Consider the following 27,043-nt stretch of genomic DNA (forward strand, 5'->3'; position numbering starts at 1 on the left):
GCCATAATGTGGACTTGTGATGCTCCTCAGGAAAAATGTACAGGGCAGCACAAACAGGAGCTTAGCACATTTGTGGTCAGACAACGAATGCAGCCACGTGCTGGGAAACCAAGAGCAAATACTGGGCTAGTGCTGATGCACAGAGCTACCTGAACAGCTGCAATGTGCAAACTAGAAAGACAGCACACCAGGTATAGTGCACTCCTGGTGTGAAAGGGAACACGTCAGGGAAGGCAGCTGAGCAGTGATGTCTGCTGTAATGAGTGCGGCTGTTTGCAGCCAGCTGTGCTCTGAGTGCACCAAAGGACATTTTCCTGATGGGGAGAAGGTCTTGAGGTTGGGTACGTGGAGGGGAGCTCGGTGGTGCCAGAATTCCTGGGAGCTCAGCACAGGGGAAAAGCAACTCTACACAGAGAGAGGCAGATTCAGACTTCACAGTGCATGGGCTTAAGGACTGCTCCACACCAACGTCCTAAAGAAAAACTAAACAATACAAAGAAACCAACAGAAAATAAAATATTGCTAAAAAAAATAAAAATAAATAAAAATCAACCTTCCATCTGTTTCCAGCAAACTTAGAAAAGGGAACATGCAAATCAGCTGCCTCTCCCATGCCCAGGGAGAAAGAACTTGAAGCACAACTCCCCCATCCTAGCACCCATCTCTGTCTCCAGAGATGAAGCAGCAGGTGTTTCCCTCCCAGATACGCTCAGCCTTCGGGAGATGAGAGCTTTGAAGCGATGGTGGGTTAACGTTCAAAGAACAGGAAAAACTCGTACTGAGCACCCAAAAATAAACACACAGAATGCAGAGAGAAAAGGAAAAAAACATATTTGCAAGCTGCAAGTCTAAGTACAAACCTACAAAACAACAGGAGCTTATGGAAATGTGAAGGGCTCACTTCAGATAACTAATTGCAGAAAACACACTCAGTGTGCAATAAAAGTATTTTTCTCCACAAAAGCCATATTTGGGGCTTGTTTACCCCCATTCCTCTTTCCTTATTTTTATATATTTTTGTCCTGCAGCCTCATCAGCATGTTCTTTTATTCCTGTATTACTCCGCCTCATTCCCTTTCAAGCCTACCCGGTGCTTTACAAAGACCAGGTGTAAACTGCTGCCACTTCATTCCCTGACAAACAGAACCCCCTTGGCGTCACATCAGATCCATCCCAAACTTGATTTGAGGTGTGGAAAGGACAAAGTATCACCACAGCACCTCTAATCCCATGTGTGTGCTGTACTGTGTGTGCTATACTCTCCTGCTGCCATTCATTCAGTTCTCATTTTTCATTTTTCTCCAGCTCAGTTCAGACACGACTGCTCCAACCGCAGACCCTGACTTCTTAAAGAGAATCATTGCTATGTGTCTTTACCTCTTTAATGTGTAGGAAGTCCTTTGCATCAAAAGAGATGGCAGTGCTTGGGACAGGGACATCTTCATCCAGAGCTCCACAGTAACTCACATTGGTCTTAACAGCAAACGCTACTGGTTTGGACTACAGACAAAAACAGACATCAAAAACAGCGGAAACTTTTCTGCATCAGGAATTAATCTTCTGTATCAAACTGCCAATAATTTAGCACAGGGTATTTGCTAAGTACATCAAAATTCAGACTTAATAATTGCACACCAGCCAAGAGCGTTCAGTTCACTACAGAAGATCCCCATTTATACAGGAATATTTACACTGCATTCCTGCTTACAGGAAATTTCACTTGATTGTCAACATGCCTCAAAAGATGCCATCACCATTATGAATCAGCAGTATGAATCTTAACAGCAGGCAAATGATAAACGCCCCATAACCAGCTGCTATTATGGTTTCAAAGAAAGCACCTTTGCCCTTTCGAGCTGTATCGCCGCTTGCTGCTCTCTCTCCTGGCGGATTGCTTCCCTGTCCTCCTCCAAAGACACATCAGAGTCTGAGGGTCTGCTTGTGTACGAATCTGCTGAGCCCTGAAAGGAAAATCACACTGCTAAGAACAAACATGAGAAACGGGACCCCCACCCCAAGGCAGATAAAGGAGGCGCTTTTAAAACACGTTTCTTTACCTCGTGGGTTTCTACAGACTGGCACAAGGCTCTGCAGAACTTAGCAGAGCAATACATGGCTTTACCTCAGCTTCCTCACTGGCACAGTCACATCCAGCTCAGTTGCAGCGCTGTACAAACACCTTTATAGACTCTAAATCCTGTTTGACAACCTCGGAATGAGGACTGGCAGGGGCCAGGTCACATCAGACACAATGAAGGTACCACAAAGCTTAGTTAGAGCCAGCCCTCCCTGTAAATGCAGCACCATTGTGCAGCTCTTCCCTCCCTGCTGCGTGCTGCCACTCACACACAGCAGAAAAGTGGCAAAATCACACTATTAAAAGCTGCTCCACAGGGCAACACAAAGGCTGTGCAATGCTATGAAGGAAAACCAGCACACTGACGTGGAATGTAACAGTGTGTTGGGAGGAATAAGGCATGGGATAGTCGGACTGGGACCCAACATCACCTGCAGTGTGTGGGCTCCTTCCACACAGCAGCCTGAGCATGGCGTGCCATGTGCCTGAGTGCATGTAGAGCCACAGGCAGCCCTTCCAACCGGAGATCTGCTGTGATTCTATGAACAAATCACTCCCAAGTCATCACATTTCTAGCAGCAGACTGAAGACACACATCTTTCTCTCTACCTTTGTTCCAAAGAACCACTGCAGCATTATGTCTTTCAAAGGTTATTTTTTCCCTTTGATTGCTTTATATCCCGCAGCACAGTGACATACTTTCTATGTAATCTACCATAACATTTAGTCCCCTTATCATCCACATAAACAGAATCACAGATGACAGAATGGCTCAGGTTGGAAGGCACCTCAAGGACCACAAATCCCAAACCCCCCCCCACCACAGTCAGGGCCACCAACCTCCACATTTAATACCAGACCAGGCACATATTCTTAAGTATGGAGGGAGCCCCTATCAGCTGGCAATGACCTACTGTCAGCACATGTCCTTCATGCATCCCCACAGCCCAGCCAGGAGCACTGCTGCCTTCCCCCACCAAAGGGGAAGGCTGCCAGCAGGAGACTACATCTATATGGCCAAATACGCCAGGCCTAAAACAACAGCCCGCTCTCCATACATTGTTCAAAGTAATTAGAGCAAAAGGAAAGGCAGAGCTGGAGTTGCAGGGCCATGCACGGCGCTGCACGAGAGCAATGAATGCTCACTGCTGGATGTGCTGCGGATGCAAAAAGGGAGAAGGGGAAGTAATCACAGCCTTTGAATAATAAATCAGAAAGTGTAATAATAAACACAGATGAGAAAAAACAGCGGCCAAAACACCTCTGAGTGCTGCCCAGCACTGCAAGAGGAGCACAGGTCTGTGGGCAGCCCACGAGGGACACCTATGCTGGATGCACATTTTCCCATGCTGGCTTTGAGAGGTTCCTGGCTGAGCACTGACCTACTTCAAGCTGTCACAACAAAGTAACCTTTGCCAAAGTTGCTGCTGCTGCTACTTGAGACTATATAGAAAAAAGCAACACTTCTCGTGTTTAATTTTTGTTTTCAGGTGCGGGTACAGCACCAACAGCATCGAGGTTCTGGGCTGACAGCCCACAGCTGTAGAAGCCGCAACAGCTGTGATGGTACAAAAGCCTCAGACACCTGCATGCCCTTGGGAAAGTGTGACTGCCAGGCCTATGCAATGACTAACAAACAGCACCGGTTGTCCACAGCAAAGAGAAGAACGGAGGGGAGGAGGTACAGCTGCTGGTGAAGAATGGAAGAAAAGCCCAACTTTTAGCTGTCAGGGTTTCAGAAAATAGCACATTTTTATTTCAGCGAGGTTGCAAATCATTTTTTTCCAAGTGCCAGAAATAGACAGATCTGAATTGCTCTCCATCCAGCCGTAAATCGTAACACTCTGTCACATAGCTTCTGCAATTAAAGCATCAATCCGTTAGAAGCTCCAGTCAGCCAATGACAAGTGGTTTCTCCTGCAAAGATTTAGAGTGCCACAGAGCCCATCACAACCCAGAAAGCATTTCTGAAACAATGCCCTGATCGGAGATGGCTTCTGCCTCAGCCCTTAGCAGCATCCTCCAGCTGCAGGCATCCCGCAGGGGAAGAGCCACGGGAGCTCACAGGGCATCCCATCCCTCTGCCCAGGAACAAGCAGATGCTGAGCACACAGCAGTCACAACAAAGCACGGCCAAGGCTGCACAGCAGAGCAAGGAGCCAGAGGGGCTGAACCAGAGGTCATTCCGTGTTGTTACACTGCTGGGGACCTCGACCAAAAACTTGCTGGTAGACACCCAAGCACGGTGGAAGCTTGGGAGAACAGTGCTGCACAAAACAAGACTGCTGTCCAGATGGTTTCTGTTGGAAAGGGGATGAACACAGATTGCACAGCAGAATGCAACTTCCCCCTCCATGCTGCTCCTTGTTGGCATAGTCCTGTTTCTGGGATCCTGGGGACAGCCAGCATGACCCCCAGTGGGACAGTGCACAGAGCCCACAGTGCAACAAGTCCGATTCTTAGTTAATCACGAGTAAAGCTTACATTTGCAGGCAGATGTGAAGGTACAGATGTAAAGGACAGATACGTGTCCAGCACTGCAGTGCATTACGTATTGCTTCCGCTGCACAGCAGCACCAGAATTGTGCAGGGCGGGAGGAGCTGCAGCCTCCCACATACCCCGGGGGAGAGAGATGACACAGTCACTGGGCTCCTTGAGTTCTGTCTGCTTGCTTGCTCACATCTGCCATGCTACCAAGAATCAAAGCACCAGAAGCAGACCTCTGGGTAGAATCCTGAGGCATCATTCAGCATCTACATCACCCACAGCTCTGCCTCTCTCAAAGCCCAGGGAAGCAGGGCAGTGCTGCATTTAGGGCTGGAGAATCTCCAGGACTGAAGACTATTTTTCTGAATATATTTATGGCTGTAACTGTTGGGAGCCATAAATTATGTCCTTTTGGTTGTATTCATGCAATATATATTTAAAAAAAAAATAAAATCTGCTCTCCCCTGTATTTCTTCTCAGCAAAACACATCCCACAGGGCAGCATTTCCCACCTGCCAGGACTTCCTCAGTTGGGAACATTAATCCTCTTTAATCCCAACAAGTGCAAGAGTAGAGTAACTGGGAAAATGAGGTATTCCAGGGCAGGAAATGCTGTCACATGTTGCACTCACCCCTTCCCAGTAGAACCAAAGAACAGACCAGCCCTGCAACACCAGCCCTGCTACAGCTTTGGGAGATGCCAGCAGCACAGTGCTGGCTGCAGGGCCATGTGCTGCCAGCACCCAGGTCTGCATTTCTTTGCCCATAGCAGTTCTGCTCATTACAGACACAGCTCACACTAAGACCAACACAGTCATAGTCTCATGAGGGGACATGTGTGCCCAAAAATGCAGGCTCAGTTCAGGCAGGTTATCGCTGTAAGTGTGCCACGAAGGAAGCATGAGGGAGGATAACTGCAAACATAGATGAAAACAGGAGACAAAACCTTACGGACTTAGAATTACCCAAACACTTTAAATAACAACAGCCACTACCGTTGGTCACAGTTGGTGCTCACCTGGTCCTAGTGCTGACAGCAGGCAGGCTTATTTAATTACATCACCTGCCCAATAATTAAGAGGCAAATGCAAACCAGCGGGTATCTGTTTGTTTGGCACAAAAGCATTACTGCGCCGCAGTCAGATGGAAGGCCGGGAAATTGCTGTGTGCTAGAAGATTTTCCCCAGTAGAATACTGCAGAGTTTTACTGGGAGCCACTGCAATCCCCAGCATCACTCCTGGAGATGGAGAGAGGAAAGGGGGGTGGATTTCACTCACTTTGTCTTTCCAATTTTTCATCCCTCATTACATCTCCAATGCCACCCGGAACCTTGCAGCCCTACACACCAAGCAAACCAAAGGGCTATTCCCACACACAAAGGCTTTGCAGAACAAGGTGTGGGTATTACAGGGGAAGCACAGTCCTTATTTTGATTTAAGTGTCCTCCTGAATTATAAAATATGTTACAGCTGTGGTAATGCTGACCAGGGGTCAGGCCACCAGCAGGATGTGACAGTGGAAGCCCACCAGGATGAGGGCCAGCTCCCAATCCTCTTGCTGAATAACCAACACACACAAGCCAGCTGCGTAACCATTTCTGAGTAGCGATTTTGGAATTAAGTGTTCAGTAATGAGTTCCTTCTGTATGTTTGGTAAATTTATTTAAGACAACTCATTAGGTGTCTCAGCAGTTTGGATATTATTAGGTAGTCAGACCATGTTTCCTCTTTGTGAATGCTAATTATTAGAAAATAGGGCAACTGTTGTAACATTTCTTTTCCCGATCCCTCTCTGACTCTGAAATCTTGCAGTCACATCTCTTTTCCTGAACAGCCTTCAGTTCAGCACAGATTGTGTTTGCACATCTAAAAATTTGGTAAAAAAAAATAAGGAGTACTAGTAATAAATAGACTTACTGCTAAAATCCTACGGCTGTTGCTGTAACATTCAAATGAACATGCCAGCCATGCGAGACTATGCCTCGCTTGAATTACCAGTGTACATTGGCTGGGTGTTACACACAGAGAAGGCCTGCAGTTTAAACAGCTCTGGGGATGAAAATCATATAATCAATCACAGAATCATTAAGGTTGGAAAAAAGACCACTAAGATCATCTAGCCCAACCATTACCCCATCCCCACCGTGCCCATTAATTGTGTCCTAAGCAACCTGAAAGATGAGCATTCACATCAGCATGACGGCCGAAGGCTCACATCGCTCCTCTCTAAAGCCATGACTGAGCCACCAAGTTTGAGTAATACACCAACTTGTCAAATTCCATTTTTTTAATTCAAGCCATAGAAGAGTTAAAATCTGTCTGGGAACGCTCTGATGTGCGTTTTATTCCAGCTGCTGGTAGGCAGGAGCAGGATGGAGCCAACAGCTGAACACATCTAGCTCGGGTTTTGCTTTAATCTCTGCAGCTGGTCCCTCTCTTCCACAGCAGTTATTCAGAAGACCCAGGAGAGAAAAAAAGGTGTTTTTTCAGTGATAAAAGGTACCATGCTAAAGCTGCTACAGTTTTTTTAAAAAAAGCTGCTTTATTCATTTCTAATTACTTTGGCACTTGAAAGCATCGAGTGATCCTCACAAGGCTCCAGGGAAGCTACTGCTGTTGGGCTCTATGGCACCTGATAATAATACTGCAGCTAATAAAAATGCACCTGTTATCCTACATGAACTCTGCTGGAAGCATACCCTGTGTCTGTCCCCAGGAGCACGCTGGAAGGCACTAATGTTCTTCACTCTTGCGGAAAGAAGAGCCAAGCACTGTACCCAGACCACACAGAACCATGCTGCCAGCTGTGCCAGAGGCTGGGCCAACCTTGCAGAATGAAGTCCTGGTACTCAAACCCCCTCAGTTCCTCACACCAAGACTCCAGTATCCCGAGCAGGTCTGTAATTATCAGGGCTGTTTCCTCTGCTGGCAGTGATGGTGAGTTCTTGGTGACAGCAGCAGAGCGCTTCTGTAGACACATCTACATCTAACTCCTTTCTACAACACCAAGGGCACTGAAGTAAAGATCTGGAAGAGCATAATCTCATGCAATTATCTGCTTCTGATTAAGTTCATTCCTGACACCTTTTGCCCCCCTGACCTCACACTCAGCCCCACCACCACCCCTCTCACACACCAGGCCGCAGCCACCCTCAGCTCAGCTTGACTTCCAGTCACAGCCCGAGGGGTTTTCAGACATTTATTAACCACCCCACCTCCCCCCTTTTATTTTTCCACTGAACTGAGAAGGGAGCCATGCTGTCATCACCGCAGGCGTCAGACCACTCAAGCATATCACATGTTTGAAGCCGTTCCCAGGAAGCACACCCCAAAATGGCAGCTGTGTGTGCAGCTGATGGGGCCCTGCCTGCTGCTGGCAGCCACAAGAGCTGGCAAGAAGGCCAACACCAGCCCACAGGGGCAATGAGCATCCCATCGGGTCTCCCTCCCGTCCATTGGCTATAAGGTCTCACTCAGCCTTGCAGGAAAGCACAGCTCTCCTTGGGTTGCCAACAGGCACAGAAGACATCAGCCCCAAAGCAAGAATGATGAATACATTAGCTTCAAAATATTGTAAATATGAGAAAAGGAGTGGAATTTTCCTCAAGACCCCATTGCCAGGAAGCTCCTGGCCACCTGGCTGCGTTCATGGCATGCTTCTTAATTCCAACAGTCGCACTCAACAACTTGCATCTTTTTAAGGATTTTTATGATTACAGCGTCCCAATTTCCTTCTAGCGTGGTGTCACCACTTCCCACACCATCAGGCTTCGTGCAACCAAAATAACCCCGAATATTCCTTTTTATTTTTCAACCACAAGCTGTTTGGAACACGCTGAACTGTCTAACAACGTGACATAAAGCTGATTAAACACAACCATGGTGCTCCAGCACAGGGCTGGCCTTGCCCATCCAAGAGCCACAACCAGAAAGGCAGACACAACCAGGCCTGCAGTGCCGCGGGGTGCCAGGTATTCTGCTCTGTTCCAGGCCCCATTTCACAGAAATCAAACACCAAACAGCACACACTTTGTGATCTGCCACTAGGAAAGCTGGTGGGCAGCCAAACTCCTTTATTACCAGCGGGCTGCAGCTCTCTGCTGTGACAAGTTATATTTAGGTGGCAATGACTTCCTCTGAAGTCATCCCATCCGCTCTGCCTGTGCCCACCTCTTACAGGTTTTGCTGAAGGCCTCACCAGGGCTCAAAAAGTCCGAACCCAAACAGGCTTGCACCTTCAATGTAATTATAGGAAAATCACTTTGTTTCAAATACTCACACTGTGTAGCGAATGGGAAAGAATTGTGCCACGCTGCTACGGTATTGTTGAAATGAATTTCACGCTGCTTAACTTTAGCCAAACAGCAGAGAGGGTTTGGGCTGAGGTTCGGTTTGTTGTGCTGCTCTGTGGTTTTAATTAGCTGCCTTTTTCCCTCCACAAGCTCCTAAACAGGTAGGCTTAGGAAGCCAATAACCAGCACTTCTAAGTGGAGCACTTAGATTTTTGTTTCTTTGTACACTTTCCACTCTTTCTGTCCCAGAAACCTCTCCGCTAAAATCTCTTCCTATCTTTATGTTATGGTAATCAGAGGTCTTTTCCAACCTTAATAACTCCGTGCTTCCTGCAGCAAGGACCAACTTCTGCAAAGACACACGTGCTGAAGCAGCAGTAAGCTATTGCTGGAATACCTCCATGAGAAAAAGCCCCTATTTCCTAAATAGCATGCCCTCTGTAAATAGCAACTCCTTCCCCAAAAAACTTGCAATCTATAAACCCTACATGCTGAGAGCAAAATAGAAGTGAAAGGGCATCTGGCTGTAACCCACAGAGGTAATTTGGGACTGGAACTTAATTGCAGTGATTAGTGCAGGGCAATGAGGACTTCCCAGGCCTGAGGGCTGCTGCCCACACATTCCCAGGCAAACTGGGGGTTTAAACACTGACACATAAAACTGGACATCAGTCTGTGTTTGAAATGCACGAGTATTACAAGAGGACGAGGCGTACCTCTCATATCTCAGAGGATCTGCAAGGAGTGACAGCACACAGAGCCACCAGCCCACAGAGCTTCAGTGTGGGCAGTGAGCCCGACCAGACCCCAAGGGGACAGAGAAATCCGGGCATGCCACTGGGTGAACATCTCTCTCCATATCTCCACTGTCAGGGTCAGCTGGGAACACACTAAGTTGCATTAGGCAGAACTGCAAGGCCAGTGCCTCAAGTCTACATCTACACTGCAGACACTGCAGTATTTTTCCCAAAGGCAAAGCACGATCTGAATGTATTTTCCCAAATTTTTACTACTACCATAAACGTATGACAAACCACTTGAATTCTACATTGCACAACTTGACAGCTATTTAGAGGGTTAATAAACAGAAACTAGAAACTCCAAGTTACAATCTTGTTGTGTTTTTTTCTTTCTTAAGCATTATCTCAAAATGGATTCTTAATTAAATGGCTTGGAAGAAACAAGAGCTTAATACTTCCTATTACTGGCATCCCATAAGCATTCCAACAAGAAGAAAATCCCCCAGGAATCACTATCATACCCACAACGTCTATGAGACTGCAGCGTGGATCCAGGCAGGCAGGCAGCCACTCCGGAAACCACTCTGATGATTTTCTTCCTGAAAAGGTTTGATGGGGGAAGGACAGCTTATCTTCCTCCAGCTGCTGGCAATGAGCACTGCTGTAAGCAATGCAGAACTGCAATTGGATGAAGAGGCAACACAACTAATGGGAGGAAGTATTTGATGGCTGGAAGAAAGGAGCAGGAATCAGGACTTGGGGGCTGCACCTCCCTGCAATACATTACTCTAGCTCCACTGAAACCTAGGCACTCATTATCATCCCCTTGCTCAGCTCTGGCCCCAAATTTCAGAGTTAACAGGCATACATGAAGCCAGCTTGGTTTGGAAACAGCAGTCAACAGCAGTCCGAAAAGCAGGCCTAAGGAGGGCATACCTCTGGCATAACAGCTTCCAGCACAACAATGCCACAGTGGTTATCTACCGTGCTGTTATCCCGAGAAGCACAGAAATGCAGCGTCCTTGGGTGCACACCTAGACACCTTAGCAATAGGTTTGAATATGTTGCTTAGTGTTACACTGTCACTCTAATGACAATCACAGCTATCCCCGAGGTCTCATGAACATAACTTCAAATTGGGTCAATGCTAGAACACGCTTGGCCTGAAGCAGCTAATGACCCAAGATGTTTTTGTCTTCAGATGTATAAAACCAATGGCTGAGGATCAACCAAAGCATTCAGAGCCCGGGGCCACATGCACAAGGAATCACTTGATATGGTGATTTCATTCCTGGCTGCCCTCTGTTAGTAACACCATTATCAGCAAAGCCCTCATCCTGCCTGTGTCTTCTCAGTACGGTGTAAACTCATTACTTTCCACCTTCCATATGTATACAGAGAAGTCACCAGGAGGCAGGATACCTTTCTCCATGAAGCATGGTGCTCTGCCCATGAAACACATGGAAATGTGGGCATGGCGCTGATGGGTCGGGGTTGGTGATCTGAGGTGTCTTTTTCAGCCTGAATAGTGACTCTATGAAATACACTGAGCCCTGAAGCTGTCAGCGAATGTTCCTCCCATGCCAATATGCAGTTTGACCTGGAGAGTATGCACAGCACCAGGAACTCCTCCCCTCTCTCAAGAAACAATAGAGGAAAATGAGAGGCTCGGAAAGAACATGAAGAATAGCCAAACACAATGGGAAAGTGCGCAGACAGGGAGAGAACAAAGCAATAGGGAAAGCTTTTGTGGGTCGGGGATCCATCATGTAAAGCCCTCACACTAATGGCTGCCCAACACAAAGCCTACATCGTAACTGAATGAGCTACAAGGAGGAGATCCAACTCCTCTGTTTTAAAGAAAGATGAAAAGGTTTTACAGTGGAATGGTACACATTTAATTCAAAGCCACATGATAGAACAGAGGAGTCAAGCTGAACATTTAACAACATATTGTATATTGGTATCGTAATAGATAGAAGTCTTCAGTGAAGTTGCAACTGATGGCAACACCAGCACTAGAAATGACATCCAGTGCCAATTTTCAAAGCCAAAGTCGAATTATTAACTCAATTCAGCAAAACAACTTCTGTGTATCCACCACCCCATAAATTTTCTGTGTCTAACGGGAGACATTCCAGACTGCGGCTCTTCCTCTCCTACACTCCCACTCATGCTGCATGTTTACATACAGTAGATCTAATAAAATAAGGGGAAAGATTACTTAATGCACCACTAAAAACCCGCTCTAGAATGTAACACTAGGCACCAGAACACTTCATACCACTCCTCTCCTTCACACAGTACGTAAATAACAACAGATTATCCCACCATCGGATTCTGGTTTGCTGTGAGCTCGGCCATAACTGGCACTCCTTTGCCTAAGGACGATGCTGGAGCACATCAGCATCATGACAGATTGCTCTGGAAAATTAAATTCAGTTGTGGGATCTCATGACAAAGATACCTCAGCACAGAGTAACTGGCCAGATAGTGCTGCTTTCCCAAGCAGAGAGCAGCATTCCTCAGGGGATGCATCAATCTCAGGAGGAACACGGCTTAGAAGATATTGTCATGGAATCCCACGCTGGAAGGGAACATTTGTAAAGAAACAGAAAGGGGGATAACCATTAGGAACCCAATTGTGTTCTCCAGGCTCTTACGATAAGAGATGAAAGGACAAAAAGATCTGAAACAGCCATTTGACTGCACAGGTGAGACGCCTTTGGGTCGCACCCAGCCATCCCCATGGGCAGCTCCTCCCCAAGAACACAGTGCCAAGGGCTCAGGGATGGCCACCACCCAACAGCGAGATCCATGGGGATCCATGGGAGTGGGGAAGCAGACCAGTGTGGAAAAAAAAAACAGGAGAGGACTTGCAGGGAAAACAGATTTGGTTCAAGTGGAATTGTCTCAAAATAGAAAGGCCTGCAAAGCTTTATTTGAAGTGTTAGCAGCTCGCTCAGATGTGCTTCACCACTCAGCGCCCGGCAAGATGATACATGGTGCTTTTTCCCCATGATTTCCTCCATGTTGCTGCAATAAATCACATCCCTGCCAGCCCGCGTTCCCCACGCTGGTGAAAGAGCACAACCAAACAGCTCCAGATCTAGAGCTCATGCAGCTTCTGCGCTACCTGATGTTCTTAGGGAAAACAACACAAGGAGCACTGGCAGGGAGCTGGGAACAGGGGCTGGCACAACACAGCCCAGCAAAGCACTGTGGAAAAACACAGACTGGGATGTGACAAAACTTTGTGAGCAAATCTCGACACCACCTGCAAACTCAGCACTCGGGCAGCTGAGCGGCATTCTGAAGTTAATTACTTGATTCCAAATGACCACCAGCAGTTGGGCTGTCCTGCTTGCAAAGCAATCCGTGTTTGTGCACGTGGCTGATTTTAAAGCCAGGCTCTACTATCTCTGTGAATGCACACTCAAAGGAAAATCATCTAACGGCTCAGTATCTCACAAGCAGAATGTGTTTTGGGGAGATAGGGAAGCAAGCCGTGACATCAGCAAATCTGAGGCTAAGCTTGTCCCCTTTCCATTTGGTACTTCAGCACCAAGAGCCACGTTCCCCCTCGGATGCCCTTGAGCTCAGGGAGCTGTTGACACCCCCCAGCAGCCATATTTCCACAACCCAGATGAGCACACTTGTGAGGAGCCCTCATCACCTCGGCTCCACGCCATGGTCACCCAAGAGGGGTCCCAATGCAGGAGGACGGCCCTGGCACCAAACACATCATCCCATCCAGAGGGTGCTTACACACAGCTGAGTCCGAATGCATGCACTCAGCTATTCCCCACAGGTTCTCCTTTTGGTTAGATGACATGATCACTTTGTTTGTGTTTCTTTTGCTTTCCACTTCAATGTATTTTTTGTGGGAAAAAAAAAATCTCTATGGTAACAGCAGACGTTAATTTGTAAGAACTGTTATTCATACTGTAAGTTTTCTTTGACTGCTGCACTATCAACCACAACATTATGCTTAACAGAGGAGTAGAGTTGGGTACAAAACCATTCTAGAAGTGAGCACAGACATCAGACACAGTCACAACAGCTACTGCTGGAGCAGCACGAGGACGTGGAAATTTTAGCAGGAATAAGAACACAAACACCCGAGCAAACCTGCAAACAGCAAACAAGCCAACTTCCCAGCCCTGCCACAAAGAACAACATTAGGCAGATGATGATTCATTAGTTGAGGCAATCTATTAAGAACTAATGGAAACAGATCTGAAACTATATAAAAAGATGTTAAACAAGCATATGACCATGTAAAAGCCCAATCTCAGTGAGAACTGAACAGGCGTCACAGAGATAACCTCGTTAACAGAAATTATCTGACACGTTCCTGCTGAAGACAGACCTCAGTGTGCACTTGAAACCAGCAGCAGGGAGGAGGTAACTGGTAGCAGCCAGGCAAGCGACCCTGGGATGATTACATCCTACCATCAGCCATCCTTTTTGGTCTCAGCATTACACAGCTCGCCTAAATCAGGTGGAGAAACAGAACAGCTATGCTCAACAAGGAACTGTGTGCCAGCAATGAGCGAATGGCACTGCAAACACTGCTCTCCATGCTGGCACATCCATCTCTCCAAGAGATGAACAGCATGGGAATTCAAGCCCTGTGGGACCCCACAGAACCTCCACTGCTGCCCCACAAAATGAGCCCTCCTGAAGGACAACACCACTATGTCTAGATTACTAACTTACCACCTGCAGCTTGAAGATTTCAGATGGGATCGATGGACTCAGCGCTCCCACAAACAGCAGGACCCTTCTAAGCCCATTGAAAATCCCCAGTGTTATTTGACAGCCATACGAAGCCTTCTGCCTGGTCTCAGCTACACATCACACAAAGGTGTTCCGTAAGATGGTGTTGTGGAGCTCCCCATGTTAACTGGCTCCGGGGAAGAACTGAGCTTCCATGCAGCCCTGCACAGCAGTGCTGGAGGGCAGTTTGTAAGCAAATGGAACACAAAGCCAAAGTCTTGACAATTACACCAACGAGAAGAGTTCTGGAGTATCACCACCAAAAACAAGGGTGAAAAATATTTCTCTATACGTGTTTTGCCTGTTTCTTATATTGAACCCATCAAAGTAGAAAAGATACACAGGGCAAGACAAGACTGCCTTCCTTCTGCTCCAGAGAGGGACCACACAGAGACACAACCACCACTTCAGAGCAAACTTCCCAAGCCGTGCTTGCATTTCTAGAATCGTCATCTTCTGCTTAAGTCTGAAGTCTGCCTACCCGGGGGTGCCTCACAGCTGCCCAGGCCTTGTTAACACCAAAGGACTTCCAAAACCTGAAGTGTTTCTGGGCATGAATCCCACTGAAACGCTTATCTGATTTATTGTGATACGGAGCTTGAATTCGCACAGTACCTTTGAGTGAAGCAAGTACACTGCTGGCTTACAAAGCAGTAAGTGAGACATCCTACTTCCCCAGAGCCCCTCTGGCACAGGCAGCAGGCTGCAGAGATGGAAAAGAGATGGAGGGAAAGCAAAACAAGGCTGGACACAGGCTAAAGACTAAGAGGAGTCAATACAGGATAATACAGAGTGAATGCAAGGCTTAGGGACTGGAGAAAAAGCACACAGTTAAAGCAGGTCACAAAAAGACAGGAAGGAGACAAAGGTGTGAATTATCAGCCATCACAAATGATGGAAGAAAATGAGACGAAAGGGGAAGTGGCATTACTAAGCAGAGAGGAAGGAGCACAGTGAGCACCACGGGCCATCCCTAGATGTGCCCATCATTGTGCAGCCAGCAGCCACCACTGAACTGCTGCAAAGGAAAAGAGATTTCACAGAAAATGTGGTTTCTTATGGAAAAGTTTTGTTTAAAAGTTTGTTCCTGAAGAAGATGGAGCCTGTGCTGCAGCCCACGGCTGCTGGGAGGTTCTGTGCCAACACAGCAAGCAGCATGCAGATCTCTCCTCACCTTAAGTACCAGCACGGGGATTAGTTCACTGAGGGTAAAACCATGATTTACTTAAGCAATGGACATCTCTGCCTTCAGCACCAGTGCTAGCAGGGTTCTGCTGTCCGCTTCTCTTGTTCTTTTTAATACAAGGCAAACAAGTTTTCAAGCCCCAAACAGTGACAATTAAACTACCCAAAGCACTAAAACTAACCCCCAGCATCCCCCAAATCAGAGCAGGGCAACAAAGCCACAACTTTCATTAGGACGATGTCCCACCCTACAAAAGGGTGAACTCTTTGTTCATTGCAAGCATACTCACAGCTAAGCAAGTTGTTTACACCTCTCTGTCTGCTGTTCTTCAGCATGGCAAGTGCTTCTTGCATGCAACCACCAGCATTTTCTCCAGCTTGAACAGTGTAATTTTCCTCCTCCAAAAAGCCTCACACTAGCTAGTGCATCATCTGCTTGGCATTAATCATCACAGCTGGTAATGGATTGTAATAGCCGTGCACACACTGAACCCATTTCTTTTTCTAAATGTAATATAAATAAATATGTATTTTGCATTCATTTCATATATACACATAAACACACCATAATAATAACTTCAATTGGAAAAGAAAAAAAAAGAAAAGAAAGTACATCATCGACATATCAGCTCACTCCTAAAACACCATCTTTCCTCCTGGATTGAATGGGAAAGAAAGGCTGCCTGGGAGAGCCCCAACATGCACCCAGCTGCCCTCTGAGGCCGAGGGATCCTATGTGCCCCCAGTTGCAAAACAGCCCCCACTTTGGAGAACACTGCGAGTACGGCCTGCCAGCAGAGCAAGAAAACACACCACGTCCCTGTGTTAGTTCACATTTCTTGCAGTGTTCTCTAAGAGTTTCTTACACGGGGCCACCACGACAGGAAACTGCTGCATGAGTTTCCTAAGGGCAAATACCTACTTTAGGAAGATGCTAACTGTACTAGAGTGACTCATCTCGGTATGATTTATTTTGTGCTAAAAGTATTTCAAGCAGCACAAGTACTCGATCACACCTCCCTGTGCTTCAGGGTATGAAAGTACAGCAAGTCCAGGATAGCGGCTCCCATCTCACAGCATGGCTGGGCTGGAAGGGATCTCAAGGATCACGAAGCTCCAACCCCCCACCACATGCAGGGCCACCAACCTCCACATTGATACCAGCCCAGGCTGCCCAGGGCCCCATCCAACCTGGCCTTGAACACCTCCAGGGATGGACGGGGCATCCACAGCCTCTCTGGGCAGCTGTGCCAGCACCTCACCACTCTCATAGCAAAGAGCTTCCCCCTGACATCCCACCTCAATCTGCCCTCTCATAACTTCAAACCACGTCCCCTTGTTCCTGCTGTTATCTGCCCTTTCAAAGAGTTGAAAGATATCCCTCAGTTCAGCAGATGCACCTTCCAGCCCCGGAGCCCAGACAATACCAACAGCTCTTCTTTCCTGTTTGCACACTCAGTCATTTTCCCTTAACCACAGGGAAGCACTACTCTACCCCTGTTTTGGTTGCACTCTATTAATTCCATTACGCAGGCTCTCTCTGGCTAGCAAGCAGTGCTCCTGTGCTGCACCACTCTACCTGTTGGCCAGCATTCTGCCCAGCTGCCATTCCCAACTCATGAGTCAGAAGCCCAAATAACACCATGGCACAGTGCTGCTACCAAGCGGTGTGGAAGCACAGAGCAAAGCAGCACCGAGGGAACAGTCCCTGTGCCTCTGAGGATTACAGCCTGGCTTTTCTGCACATCTAGGAGATGTCCGTGCTGTTTTCAGGGTTTGCTCTGCCTTATTCTTATACAAAAGCTGACATTCTCACCTATTCCCACAATTCCAGAAGTCTATTGAAAGCATTCTCAAATACCGAGAGACTGTGAAGTTACAAAAGCTGCCAACGCCACTGCCACCAACTGATTCAGAGGGAATAAGGAAACCTCAGAAATCACTTCTCCTCTCCACTGGTGGCTGAAGGCCCACTGCCCCATCCCAGCACTGCAGCCCACAGGGCAGCTGTGCAGCTGCCACATCCCTGCCCCGCTGCCCTTACACAAACTGCTTTACCTACATTAGGAGAACCCAGCGCACCCCTCGCTGTGATACACGTGGGCCGGCACCCCAGGAGTGCCCGGAGCACAACCAGACATAGGGCTGAGCTCTTTGGAGACCTTTAAAACCCGACTGCTGCGGATGATGCCGATCTCCTACTGCAAGCAGCAGCCAACAGCGAGACCCCTCAGGCACAGCGCCGTGCTCCAGCCTGCTGAAGAGCACATCTGCACTTTGCGGAAGACCCATTTTACCGGCACGTGCTGGACCCAGGGATGCTCGCTTTGCTTTCCAAGCCCCCGTACACAGTTACACCACGGGGTGAAGCGACGGCACGGCTCGGAAACAAACACACAGTGCGACACTGGGGCGAGAGCCGAGCATCACAGCATCACAGCACCACAGTACCAAAGCATCACAGCATCACAGCATACCAGCATCACAGCATCACAGCATCACAGCACCACAGCATCACAGCACCACAGCATCACAGCATCACAGTATCACAGCATCACAGTATCACAGCATCACAGCACCACAGCATCACAGTATCACAGCATCACAGCATCACAGCATTACAGCATCACAGCACCACAGTATCACAGCATCACAGTATCACAGCACCACAGCCCGCTGCACAACGGCCCGGAGCGGCGCAGCTGGAAGGGATGCGGGCAGGGCGGCACGAAGGGCTCTGGAATAACGACATTCATCCCCGGCCCAGCAGCCCTAGCACAGCACCGCATAGCAGAGCACAGCACCATACAGCACCATACAGCACCACACAGCACCATACAGCACCATACAGCACCATACAGCACTGCACAGCACCATACAGCACCATACAGCACCATACAGCACCGCACAGCACCATACAGCACCATACAGCACCATACAGCACCATACAGCACCATACAGCACCGCACAGCACCATACAGCACCATACAGCACCATACAGCACCATACAGCACCGCACAGCACCATACAGCACCATACAGCACCATACAGCACCATACAGCCCCGCACAGCACCATACAGCACCATACAGCACCATACAGCACCATACAGCACCGCACAGCACCATACAGCACCATACAGCACCATACAGCACCATACAGCACCATACAGCACCATACAGCACTGCACAGCACCATACAGCACCGCACAGCACCATACAGCACCATACAGCACTGCACAGCACCATACAGCACTGCACAGCACCATACAGCACCATACAGCACCATACAGCACTGCACAGCACCATACAGCACCGCACAGCACCATACAGCACCATACAGCACCGCACAGCACCATACAGCACCATACAGCACCATACAGCACCACACAGCACCATACAGCACCATACAGCACCGCACAGCACCATACAGCACCATACAGCACCACACAGCACCATACAGCACCATACAGCACCATACAGCACCATACAGCACCATACAGCACCATACAGCACCACACAGCACCATACAGCACCATACAGCACCATACAGCACCATACAGCACCATACAGCACCATACAGCACCATACAGCACCACACAGCACCATACAGCACCATACAGCACCATACAGCACCATACAGCCCCGCACAGCACCATACAGCACCATACAGCACCGCACAGCACCATACAGCACCATACAGCACCATACAGCACCGCACAGCACCATACAGCACCATACAGCACCATACAGCACCACACAGCACCATACAGCACCATACAGCACCGCACAGCACCATACAGCACCACACAGCACCATACAGCACTATACAGCACCATACAGCACCATACAGCACCATACAGCACCGCACAGCACCATACAGCACCATACAGCACCATACAGCACCATACAGCCCCGCACAGCCCCGCTGCTCCCCGCAGATCCCGCATCTCATCGCTCACGTCCGCACTGACGCCCCCTCCGCTCGGTGCCGCGATCCGCCGCTCGGGATCCGGCCGCATCGCCTTATGTAACGCGGCCGCCGCGCTCCGCCGCTGCCCGGCCGGGATCGGGGCTCTGCCGGGCCGGGAGGGCACCGCACGTTGCGTAAGGACTCACCGCCTCCGAGTCTTCAAATCCATGCAGGTACAAATTGTCGTACATGGAGCTCCGCGGACGCCGGGCGCCTGTCGGGCGGTGCAATGCGGGCCGTGCAATGCGGGCGGTGCGGGCCCGGTGCTGCCCTGTGAGCGCCGCCTCCCCGCGCCCACCGCAGCCGCAGGTTCCCCCGCCGGCGCCGCGCCGCCCCGCCGCCCCCCGGCCCCAATCCCGCCCCCCGCCGCGGCCCGCACCCAGCTCCGCCGCCATCCATTGGATGAGCGGAACCGCCGCCCCTCGTGTCATCCATCCCCCGTGTGGCACCCAGCGAGGTACAAGGAGCGCTATGGCACTGCTGTGTGCGCATCGCAGTGAGGAAAGAGAGCCGTGCGACCATACAACGGCATGGGGTGCAAAGGAACACAGTGCTCACCCAGCTCCAACCCCCTGCTGTGTGCAGGGTCACCAACCAGCAGCCCAGGCTGCCCAGAGCCACATCCAGCCTGGCCTTGAATGCCTGCAGGGATGGGGCATCCACAGCCTCCTTGGGCAACCTGTGAACAGTGCTGGTATCTAAATCACAACAAAACGTGCAGCTCTGGTCGGGCAGTGCAGGACACACACCCCAGCCCGGCAGTGCCTGGTTCTGGAGCTGCCGCACACCCCACGGAGCAGCAGCACAACCCGTGCCAAGCTCAACGTGCCTGAAATAGCAGCGTCTTCTGCCGGGCGCTGGGAGGGTGTCTGCTTATTATAGATTTTAATGTAAAAATAATGGTGCGAAGGCTTTTCTGATGAGTAATTTCCGCTCTGGAAAACGAGTTTTCTCCTGATGTTCTATGATGGAGCTGCAAACAAACAAACAGAGCAAACCCCAAATGCCAGGAACTGAAAAACCACAAGTTTGGGCCTTATTTAAAACCAGATTGGGAAAACCAGTCCTACCAGAGCTCTGCCCTGGGCCCTTCTTGTTCTGCCTCTCCTGTCCTGCGTCTGTGGGTATCAGCCATCCCTCATTGTGTCAGTGATGTGAGCAATCCATGTCTCTCAGCTTCCATCTCACATGTGAGCACACACTGCTCCTCCTTCTCCAGTGGTGGGCAAAGCATAATGCTACTGAGTGAGCCAAAAACTAGGCACAAAACACAGAGAAACACGTCTTTTCTGCTTGTGTATTTCTAAATACTCCTGGAATAGTTCACCATTTACTTTCTAATGCAATTAAAAGTACTCCAGATCTCATAGTTTGTACAACCCGGTCAAACTCTCCTGCATTCAGAAATACTTCCCATCTCTTCCATTTGTTTCACCTTGCAAAAGCTTAACTACAATCTGCAAAGCAACCACTGATGCCTTGGGAAGAGTCTGACGGACACCTCAGCAAAGCCAGAGCTCTTAATCTTCCTGTACCAGCTGCTAATTCCCTTAAAAACTCCCAAACCTTACAACAAATCTTACTCCCCATCTCCAACCTCCCTGTGCTATCAATGCATTCCTTGCTTCTGCCCATGCAGCCCCATTAACAATTAAAATGGGAAGGAATTTCTAAGTGCAACATCAGAATCATTTGTCAGCTCAGAATAAAAGACGGGGCTGAAATCACAAGGAGAAAAAAAACAAACCCGTGTCTCAACTTCACATCAATTTGTAATGAAATGATTTAACTCAGAAGTCAGGGGAATTGCGCTTTGATTCCCAGCACTCACATTGCACACTGTCCTTTCAAGATACAGAGGTTATTAAAAATATATATTTAATGACTCAACTCGAAAGGCTCCTAAAAGACGCTATAAAAAGCCATGAGGCTCATTAAATAGGGATCGCATTTTGGAGCATGTAAACAGAAGGGACATCATGACCTGCTGCAGGAATCGGCCTCGGGTGCCTCAACCTCCCACCTCAGCCCCTGGGTGTCGTGGGGCAGGGGCTGGTTTGGAGCACAGCCCTGGAGAGGTCAGACGGTGCTTCACCACCAGCATCACCTCCATAGACACAGGCTGCAAACACCTGTAATACACAGGAACTGCAAATCAAGACTGCCCCCTCTCTTGGGTTTAACTTGCAGCATAGCTTGGAAAACCAGAACGTCCTGGGTTGCAAAGGCCCACAGTGCTCACCCAGCTCCAACCCCCTGCTGTGTGCAGGGTCACCAACCAGCAGCCCAGGCTGCCCAGAGCCACATCCAGCCTGGCTTTAATCAATGGTGTCAGGTGCTGCATTATACATCTTGCTTGTATCTTTCAATTTGGTAACGATACTAATCTTCAGAGAGTGGTAAATAGGTATTTTCAAGCAGCCTGGTCTCCTCTTCTATGGGGTTTAATTAGGGTGCGTTGCAATCTCTATTAGCACGTGGGCTATTCCCCAGCGAGGACTGCTGTCCTCTGGTGATCTCGGCAGGACTGCTGTGAATTAGGTTTCCCGTGGATTTACTGCAGTATTGCATGCAGGGAGCATCCATCATCTTTTGATCTCAGGCCACAGCTCTGTACGTCCCCATGGGCACAGACTTTGAACGAGATGCAGACAGATGATCACAAAACGATCTAGTTTCCATAGGACCCACCTAATGTGTCTGCTGAGGATGCGTAACGAGTCCGTATAGCTCAACAGTAAAGCTACCATTTGGAATCAACTAAGGGCCATGTGCTGTTACTGTTGGTTAATTAAAAGACTCCTCCTCCTAAGGACTTATTAAAGGAAGTGGGCAGGCAAAAGGACAGGCTCAGTGCTAATTAAGCTGCTCCTAGTGCTTCGAACCAACATTAGTAGGCAATGGAGAGGAAGGGAAGTCAGAATATCTGAGCAGACCACAGACCTCTCAAAGATGGGCTTCCCTGCAAGTCCTCCGATGCCACTTGGGATTATCCATATTCCCTTTTTTTCTGATTAGAACCAACCCTTTTGGAAGCACAAAGAGAAAGAGGACAGATCCTCTGTGAGACACGTATCCATACATCCCCGGATATTCATTACCCAGTCATTTCTGAGCTATCCAGATGTGCGAATAATGACTTTCCCAGAGCACGAATTTTGCACAGAACCACTGGAAATTGTGTGTGAAGCTTAATCAAATGACTGCACAACCCAATGGCAGCACTTGCACTGTTCTTTGAGGAGATGTAGCAATGAACTATTTGCTATTTGAATGAGTGCAAAGTAACCGGACCAAGTAAATACCTGAGCTAAGGATGGACACAAGGATTCACCCCGATGCAACAAACCCAAACGTTGACTCCATGAGGATGGATGGAAGCTCTCTAAAGGCTCTTCTGCTCCAATAGTAAGGTTACAATGCTGGACTCGTAGCATTACTTCGGACTAAGGAGATACTGACTGCAGAGAATGAACCCGCTCCTTCCAGCATCCTTCAGCACACAAAACCCCCAGTATTTATCAGTGTATTTCATCCAAAACATAAGCATTGGGTTTGACCTTTCAGTGCCTGGATTTTGGGTCCCGGTGAAAAAAAGTCCTTTCCCTATGTGCTGTTCTTGCTGAAACCAGCAAAACAGCCCAAGTATGTATTTCATTAATATAAAGGAAGAGGGCCGTCAGCATTCTCCAGCAATCCACCAAAGGCAGGACTTGCTTCCATTGCTTGGAGGGAGCCCAGCTCCTCACTCTTCTATGCTATTTAGCACAGCCCAATTCCTCATCCTTCTCCCTCTACAGCAATCTATTTTTTCCTCTCTCTTTTCCTGTTTTGTAATACAGATTAGATAAGCACACGGTCGTAGCAGTAACAGCTTCTGCCTTGGGGTGGAAGGATGAACAAGACAACCTCTTGTGATCCCACTAACCTCCTTCTCTAACATCTCATGAGCAATGAGAACTGAATGACATCTGTGATCTTTCACAGTCCTAGAGATACCAGATGAATAAGGACGTATTTATGCTTCAAAAGAAAGAACCACCGTGGTGTTTGGGGTATGTCTCGGTGCAGGGGATCCTGTGCACTTAAAGGTTTAATTCAAAGGGAGACCTGGATGGTATGCTTTAATTCCTTCAATTTCAAGTAATAAATTATCCCAGTAGGGTCTCATTTGACAGTTCTTCTGGAGGAAGTGAGGTGCCACCTGTACTGAAACACATTTATCTAACACTGCTATATAAAGGTTGCTATAATTAAACAGAGTGCGAAGACTTCATTGTCACTTTCTCTCAGTTTAAAGCACCTGCAGTGAGAGGTAACCTGACTACATCCGTAGGTATCCTCTATATTTAACCAGCTGTGAGATTTCTCTTTGCTGCTGGCTCTGTGGAGGTCTGCACAGATCTGAGCTGTGGGAAACTCCAGGCCACAGCTGTGGCATTCCAGAGCATGTTTGATAAAGAAGAATGGGTTATCTCCACCTCCTGAGGCAGGTATGAATGTCCTCCCAGGATTTCATAACTTGAGACAGCCCTACCCTAATTACGGCTTCCACTGGTGTACAGAAATAAGCATGGTGGATCTGAAATGACCTGCAAAATACTGCAAGACACAGCCGATGGCATTACCACTACGTTAACGTGGGCCTCCCTCTCAGGAACTCAGGACTTGCATTGAAGAACCTGTGTGGATCTGTGGGCTCTGAGCAGGCACAGCATTCTCTCCAGCAACATCCATCTACTAGCAATGAGCAGCATCATTTGTTTGAGGTTCTTTGTTGGAAGGAAGATACAGGGATTGTTTTCAGAGGAGATGCACATTTATATCTCCCATGCCAGAAAGCATCCCAGCCAGAGGATTAAGCATTTGTTTTGTTTCTTATTTTAAGCTCCTCTTCTCTTCTTATGAATGTTAATCAATCTCCTTAACTGCTATAAGTGCTGATGCTGAGCATTGCTGAATACCACTTTAGCCTGCAACTCATGACATTATGGGAAACCATCAACAAAAGCCAATCATTAACCTTATGGGAAGCTGGTGCCACTTTACCCAAGTAGCTGAAGTTACCCCTGCATTCTGGAGAGCCTCATCAGCGCTGGAACACAGCCCTGCATGCCAAAAGAGCAGCAGTTCCCACCTGGGCTGGGGAAGGAACACCCCACTGCTGTGGGAGGCTGCAGGGCAACGTGGTGTTCACATCCTCCAACAGATGAGCAGCCCAGGAAGCTCCCAGACACTGCACATTTCCCAAAGGTGTTCAAATATTTGCAGTTCTCTCGGTAAACGTTCACACAGATGTGACTGAAATGTAGTTCTCATAAATCACTAATATCCTGCAATAACTCTTTGGAGAAAACAAGGCCCGGGCTGAGCAGTTGGAGATGGACAAAGGTGGCCCTGCCAGCTGAAAACAAAGCACCAATGTCTGCAAAAAACATCACTCCATTGGAGAATGTTCCATTTAGGAAGATCAGTAAACCTACAGTTTCCATTTTGCATTTAGGGTGGCCTAGACTAAGACAAAAGGTGCATAAAAAGGAGCCAGCTTTTAGTCCTAGAGCCGAGGAGCACTTTGGATGTTCTTGCTAGGAGGTTAAAGGGAAAAACAAGTAAATAAAGCCAGGCAAACTGACAGAACCTTATCTGTACTTCACTGCTTCTCCTTGGGATTTGACAGGGACGGCTTGATTAGCCTGTTGATTTTACTGCATCTCTTTCTGCTTTATAATCCCATTACCAAACTGCAAGGCAGCACTTTGAATACCATGGCAAGGGACGGTGGGAAGCTGCAGTTCATTTCAGCAGATTTCCATGACTCCCATCCAAATGGAGAAGCTGATGCAGAAACAACAGATCAATGAACAGGCAGCCACTTATCCAACCCCGTGTCTTTAAATATTTAGTCAGGACCGCTGAGAACCGAATGGAGAAAAGCAAAGGTTCAAGGATTTTACTGCCTATTTAAGTAAGAGGAGCTTTGCCTGTACAGTCTCAGAGAGAGCTTTGCTCATCTGCCTGATGAAATGATCAGTCTGGGATACTCTCACCATCCTAAAGCAGAACATAAAGTCTGTGTAAGTCTTGAAAACGATGGCTGCTCATCATCATCGTGGGACTCTCCTGGAACATAGAAGCCAGTATAAGAATCCTAAGGCATATCCCTAACTCGCTTCATTTTGAGAGGCACAGAGCAGCCACACAGCCCCTTCTTTCTCCCAGCCCACCCCCCCTAGTCAGGGCCGATTTGCAGAGCCATCCCAGTTTGGTGTGTGTGGGGGGGATGGGGATCCTAGAAGCCTTTTCCAACCTTAATGGTTCTATGATTCTCATTCCTATGGCAGCCCCAAGTGTTCTGCGTGGCAACAGTGCTGTGTGAGTCCTTGTGCAAACCTGGGGCTGTTGGGAGCACTAAAAATACCTTCGCCTCTTCCTCACAAAAGAGAACAATCGTAATTATAGAAATCCTTGCGGCAACGCAAGGTACAGGTATGATAAGCCCTGTGTGTAAAGGGGGCTGATGCATGAGGAGCTACCAAAATAGAATAGAATCTGCTCCCCGGCTTCCAGGCAGAGATGTCTGAATTCATCTGTAAGCCTTTAACATCCCCAGTTGGCAGCAGTGCACCAATGCACATGGTGTTAAGATGCCAGTCTGAAAGCTTGGGTGTCATTCAGAAGCTTGATTAGCTCGTGTAATTTCTGATGCTCTGAACATTTATACCCACATTCGTATTTTTCCCCTGCCTCTTTCATGTGGCTGTTAGATACGCATCATCTCTAATCTCTCAGATCCTACAAGCACGAAAAAAAGAACAGGGTGATGAGTTGATTCCGGCCTTCGACAAGATCCTTACAGAGACTACTTGAAAAATAAGAACGAAAATCCCTACATAGATTGCTGAGGGGACAGTCATGTCCCATATGTAAAACTGCCTATAAGACAGTGAACAAAAAGCAAGAACAAATGGAGAAAGACCAATCTGGATATTAAAATACATGACAGAGTAACAAACTTATAAAGCTTATCTTTAAAGATCGGAGTCAGTCACTGTTGGAATACTACAACCGCTGAGCTGCTGCAGAGGTGCAAAACTCACCTGGCTCCGGTTCAGACCAAGTGAAATTAGGACTGAGCCCTCATTACTGCTACAGAACGTTACACTCCTGTACCCCAGCAGATGTCCGAGCAGTGAATTTTGCTGCCACCTCTCGGTTCAGCAGGAAATAAGAGCAGAACCAGAACTGTGCTTCGTGCTGTGTAGATGGAGGACCTGAGCAGCCTTCTCTCATTGCCTGCCTGGCCCAGCCTTGGCCCTGGGAAACCTCTGCTTTTAGAGCTGCTTTCAGGCTCTGCTGGGTACAAGGACAAGCTGATGGTACTTGTGCTGGCTTTGCCTGTCCAGCTGTAGGCCAAAGAACTCCACCCGTGCACCACTGCCTGTACAGAGACCCATGATTTTGTGTTACAGCAATGACTCCAACCAGGGGAACTGCAGCTCCCAGGAGGC

The 27,043-nt window shown here is 48.3% G+C and overlaps 1 protein-coding gene across 11 annotated transcripts in view; it reads right to left on the bottom strand.

Annotated features, from left to right (window-relative positions):
- CACNB4 (calcium voltage-gated channel auxiliary subunit beta 4) overlaps window positions 1-27,043 on the bottom strand; it is a 62,824-nt gene that overhangs the window by 24,129 nt on the left and 11,652 nt on the right. For 5 of the 11 annotated variants that reach the window (XR_001556655.3, XM_015869092.3, XM_085552149.1 and 2 more), the window contains exons 3-4: window positions 1,842-1,961; window positions 1,378-1,500 (exon numbers count right to left, since the gene is read on the bottom strand). Coding sequence is in view for 8 of the 11 variants with exons in the window: in XM_015869092.3 (XP_015724578.1) it covers window positions 1,378-1,500; window positions 1,842-1,961 (243 nt within the window). In the remaining 3 variants the exon portion in view is untranslated. Of the gene's footprint in view, window positions 1-1,377; window positions 1,501-1,841; window positions 1,962-2,057; window positions 2,155-19,524; window positions 19,623-19,681; window positions 19,928-27,043 lie in introns of those variants that run through there. The other 6 variants (XM_015869094.3, XM_085552146.1, XM_085552147.1 and 3 more) reach the window with 4 other exon arrangements.

This window comes from Coturnix japonica, chromosome 7 (assembly GCF_054131305.1).
Source record: "Coturnix japonica strain WE chromosome 7, WE-NBRP24, whole genome shotgun sequence".
NCBI classification, from domain to species: Eukaryota; Metazoa; Chordata; class Aves; order Galliformes; family Phasianidae; genus Coturnix; species Coturnix japonica.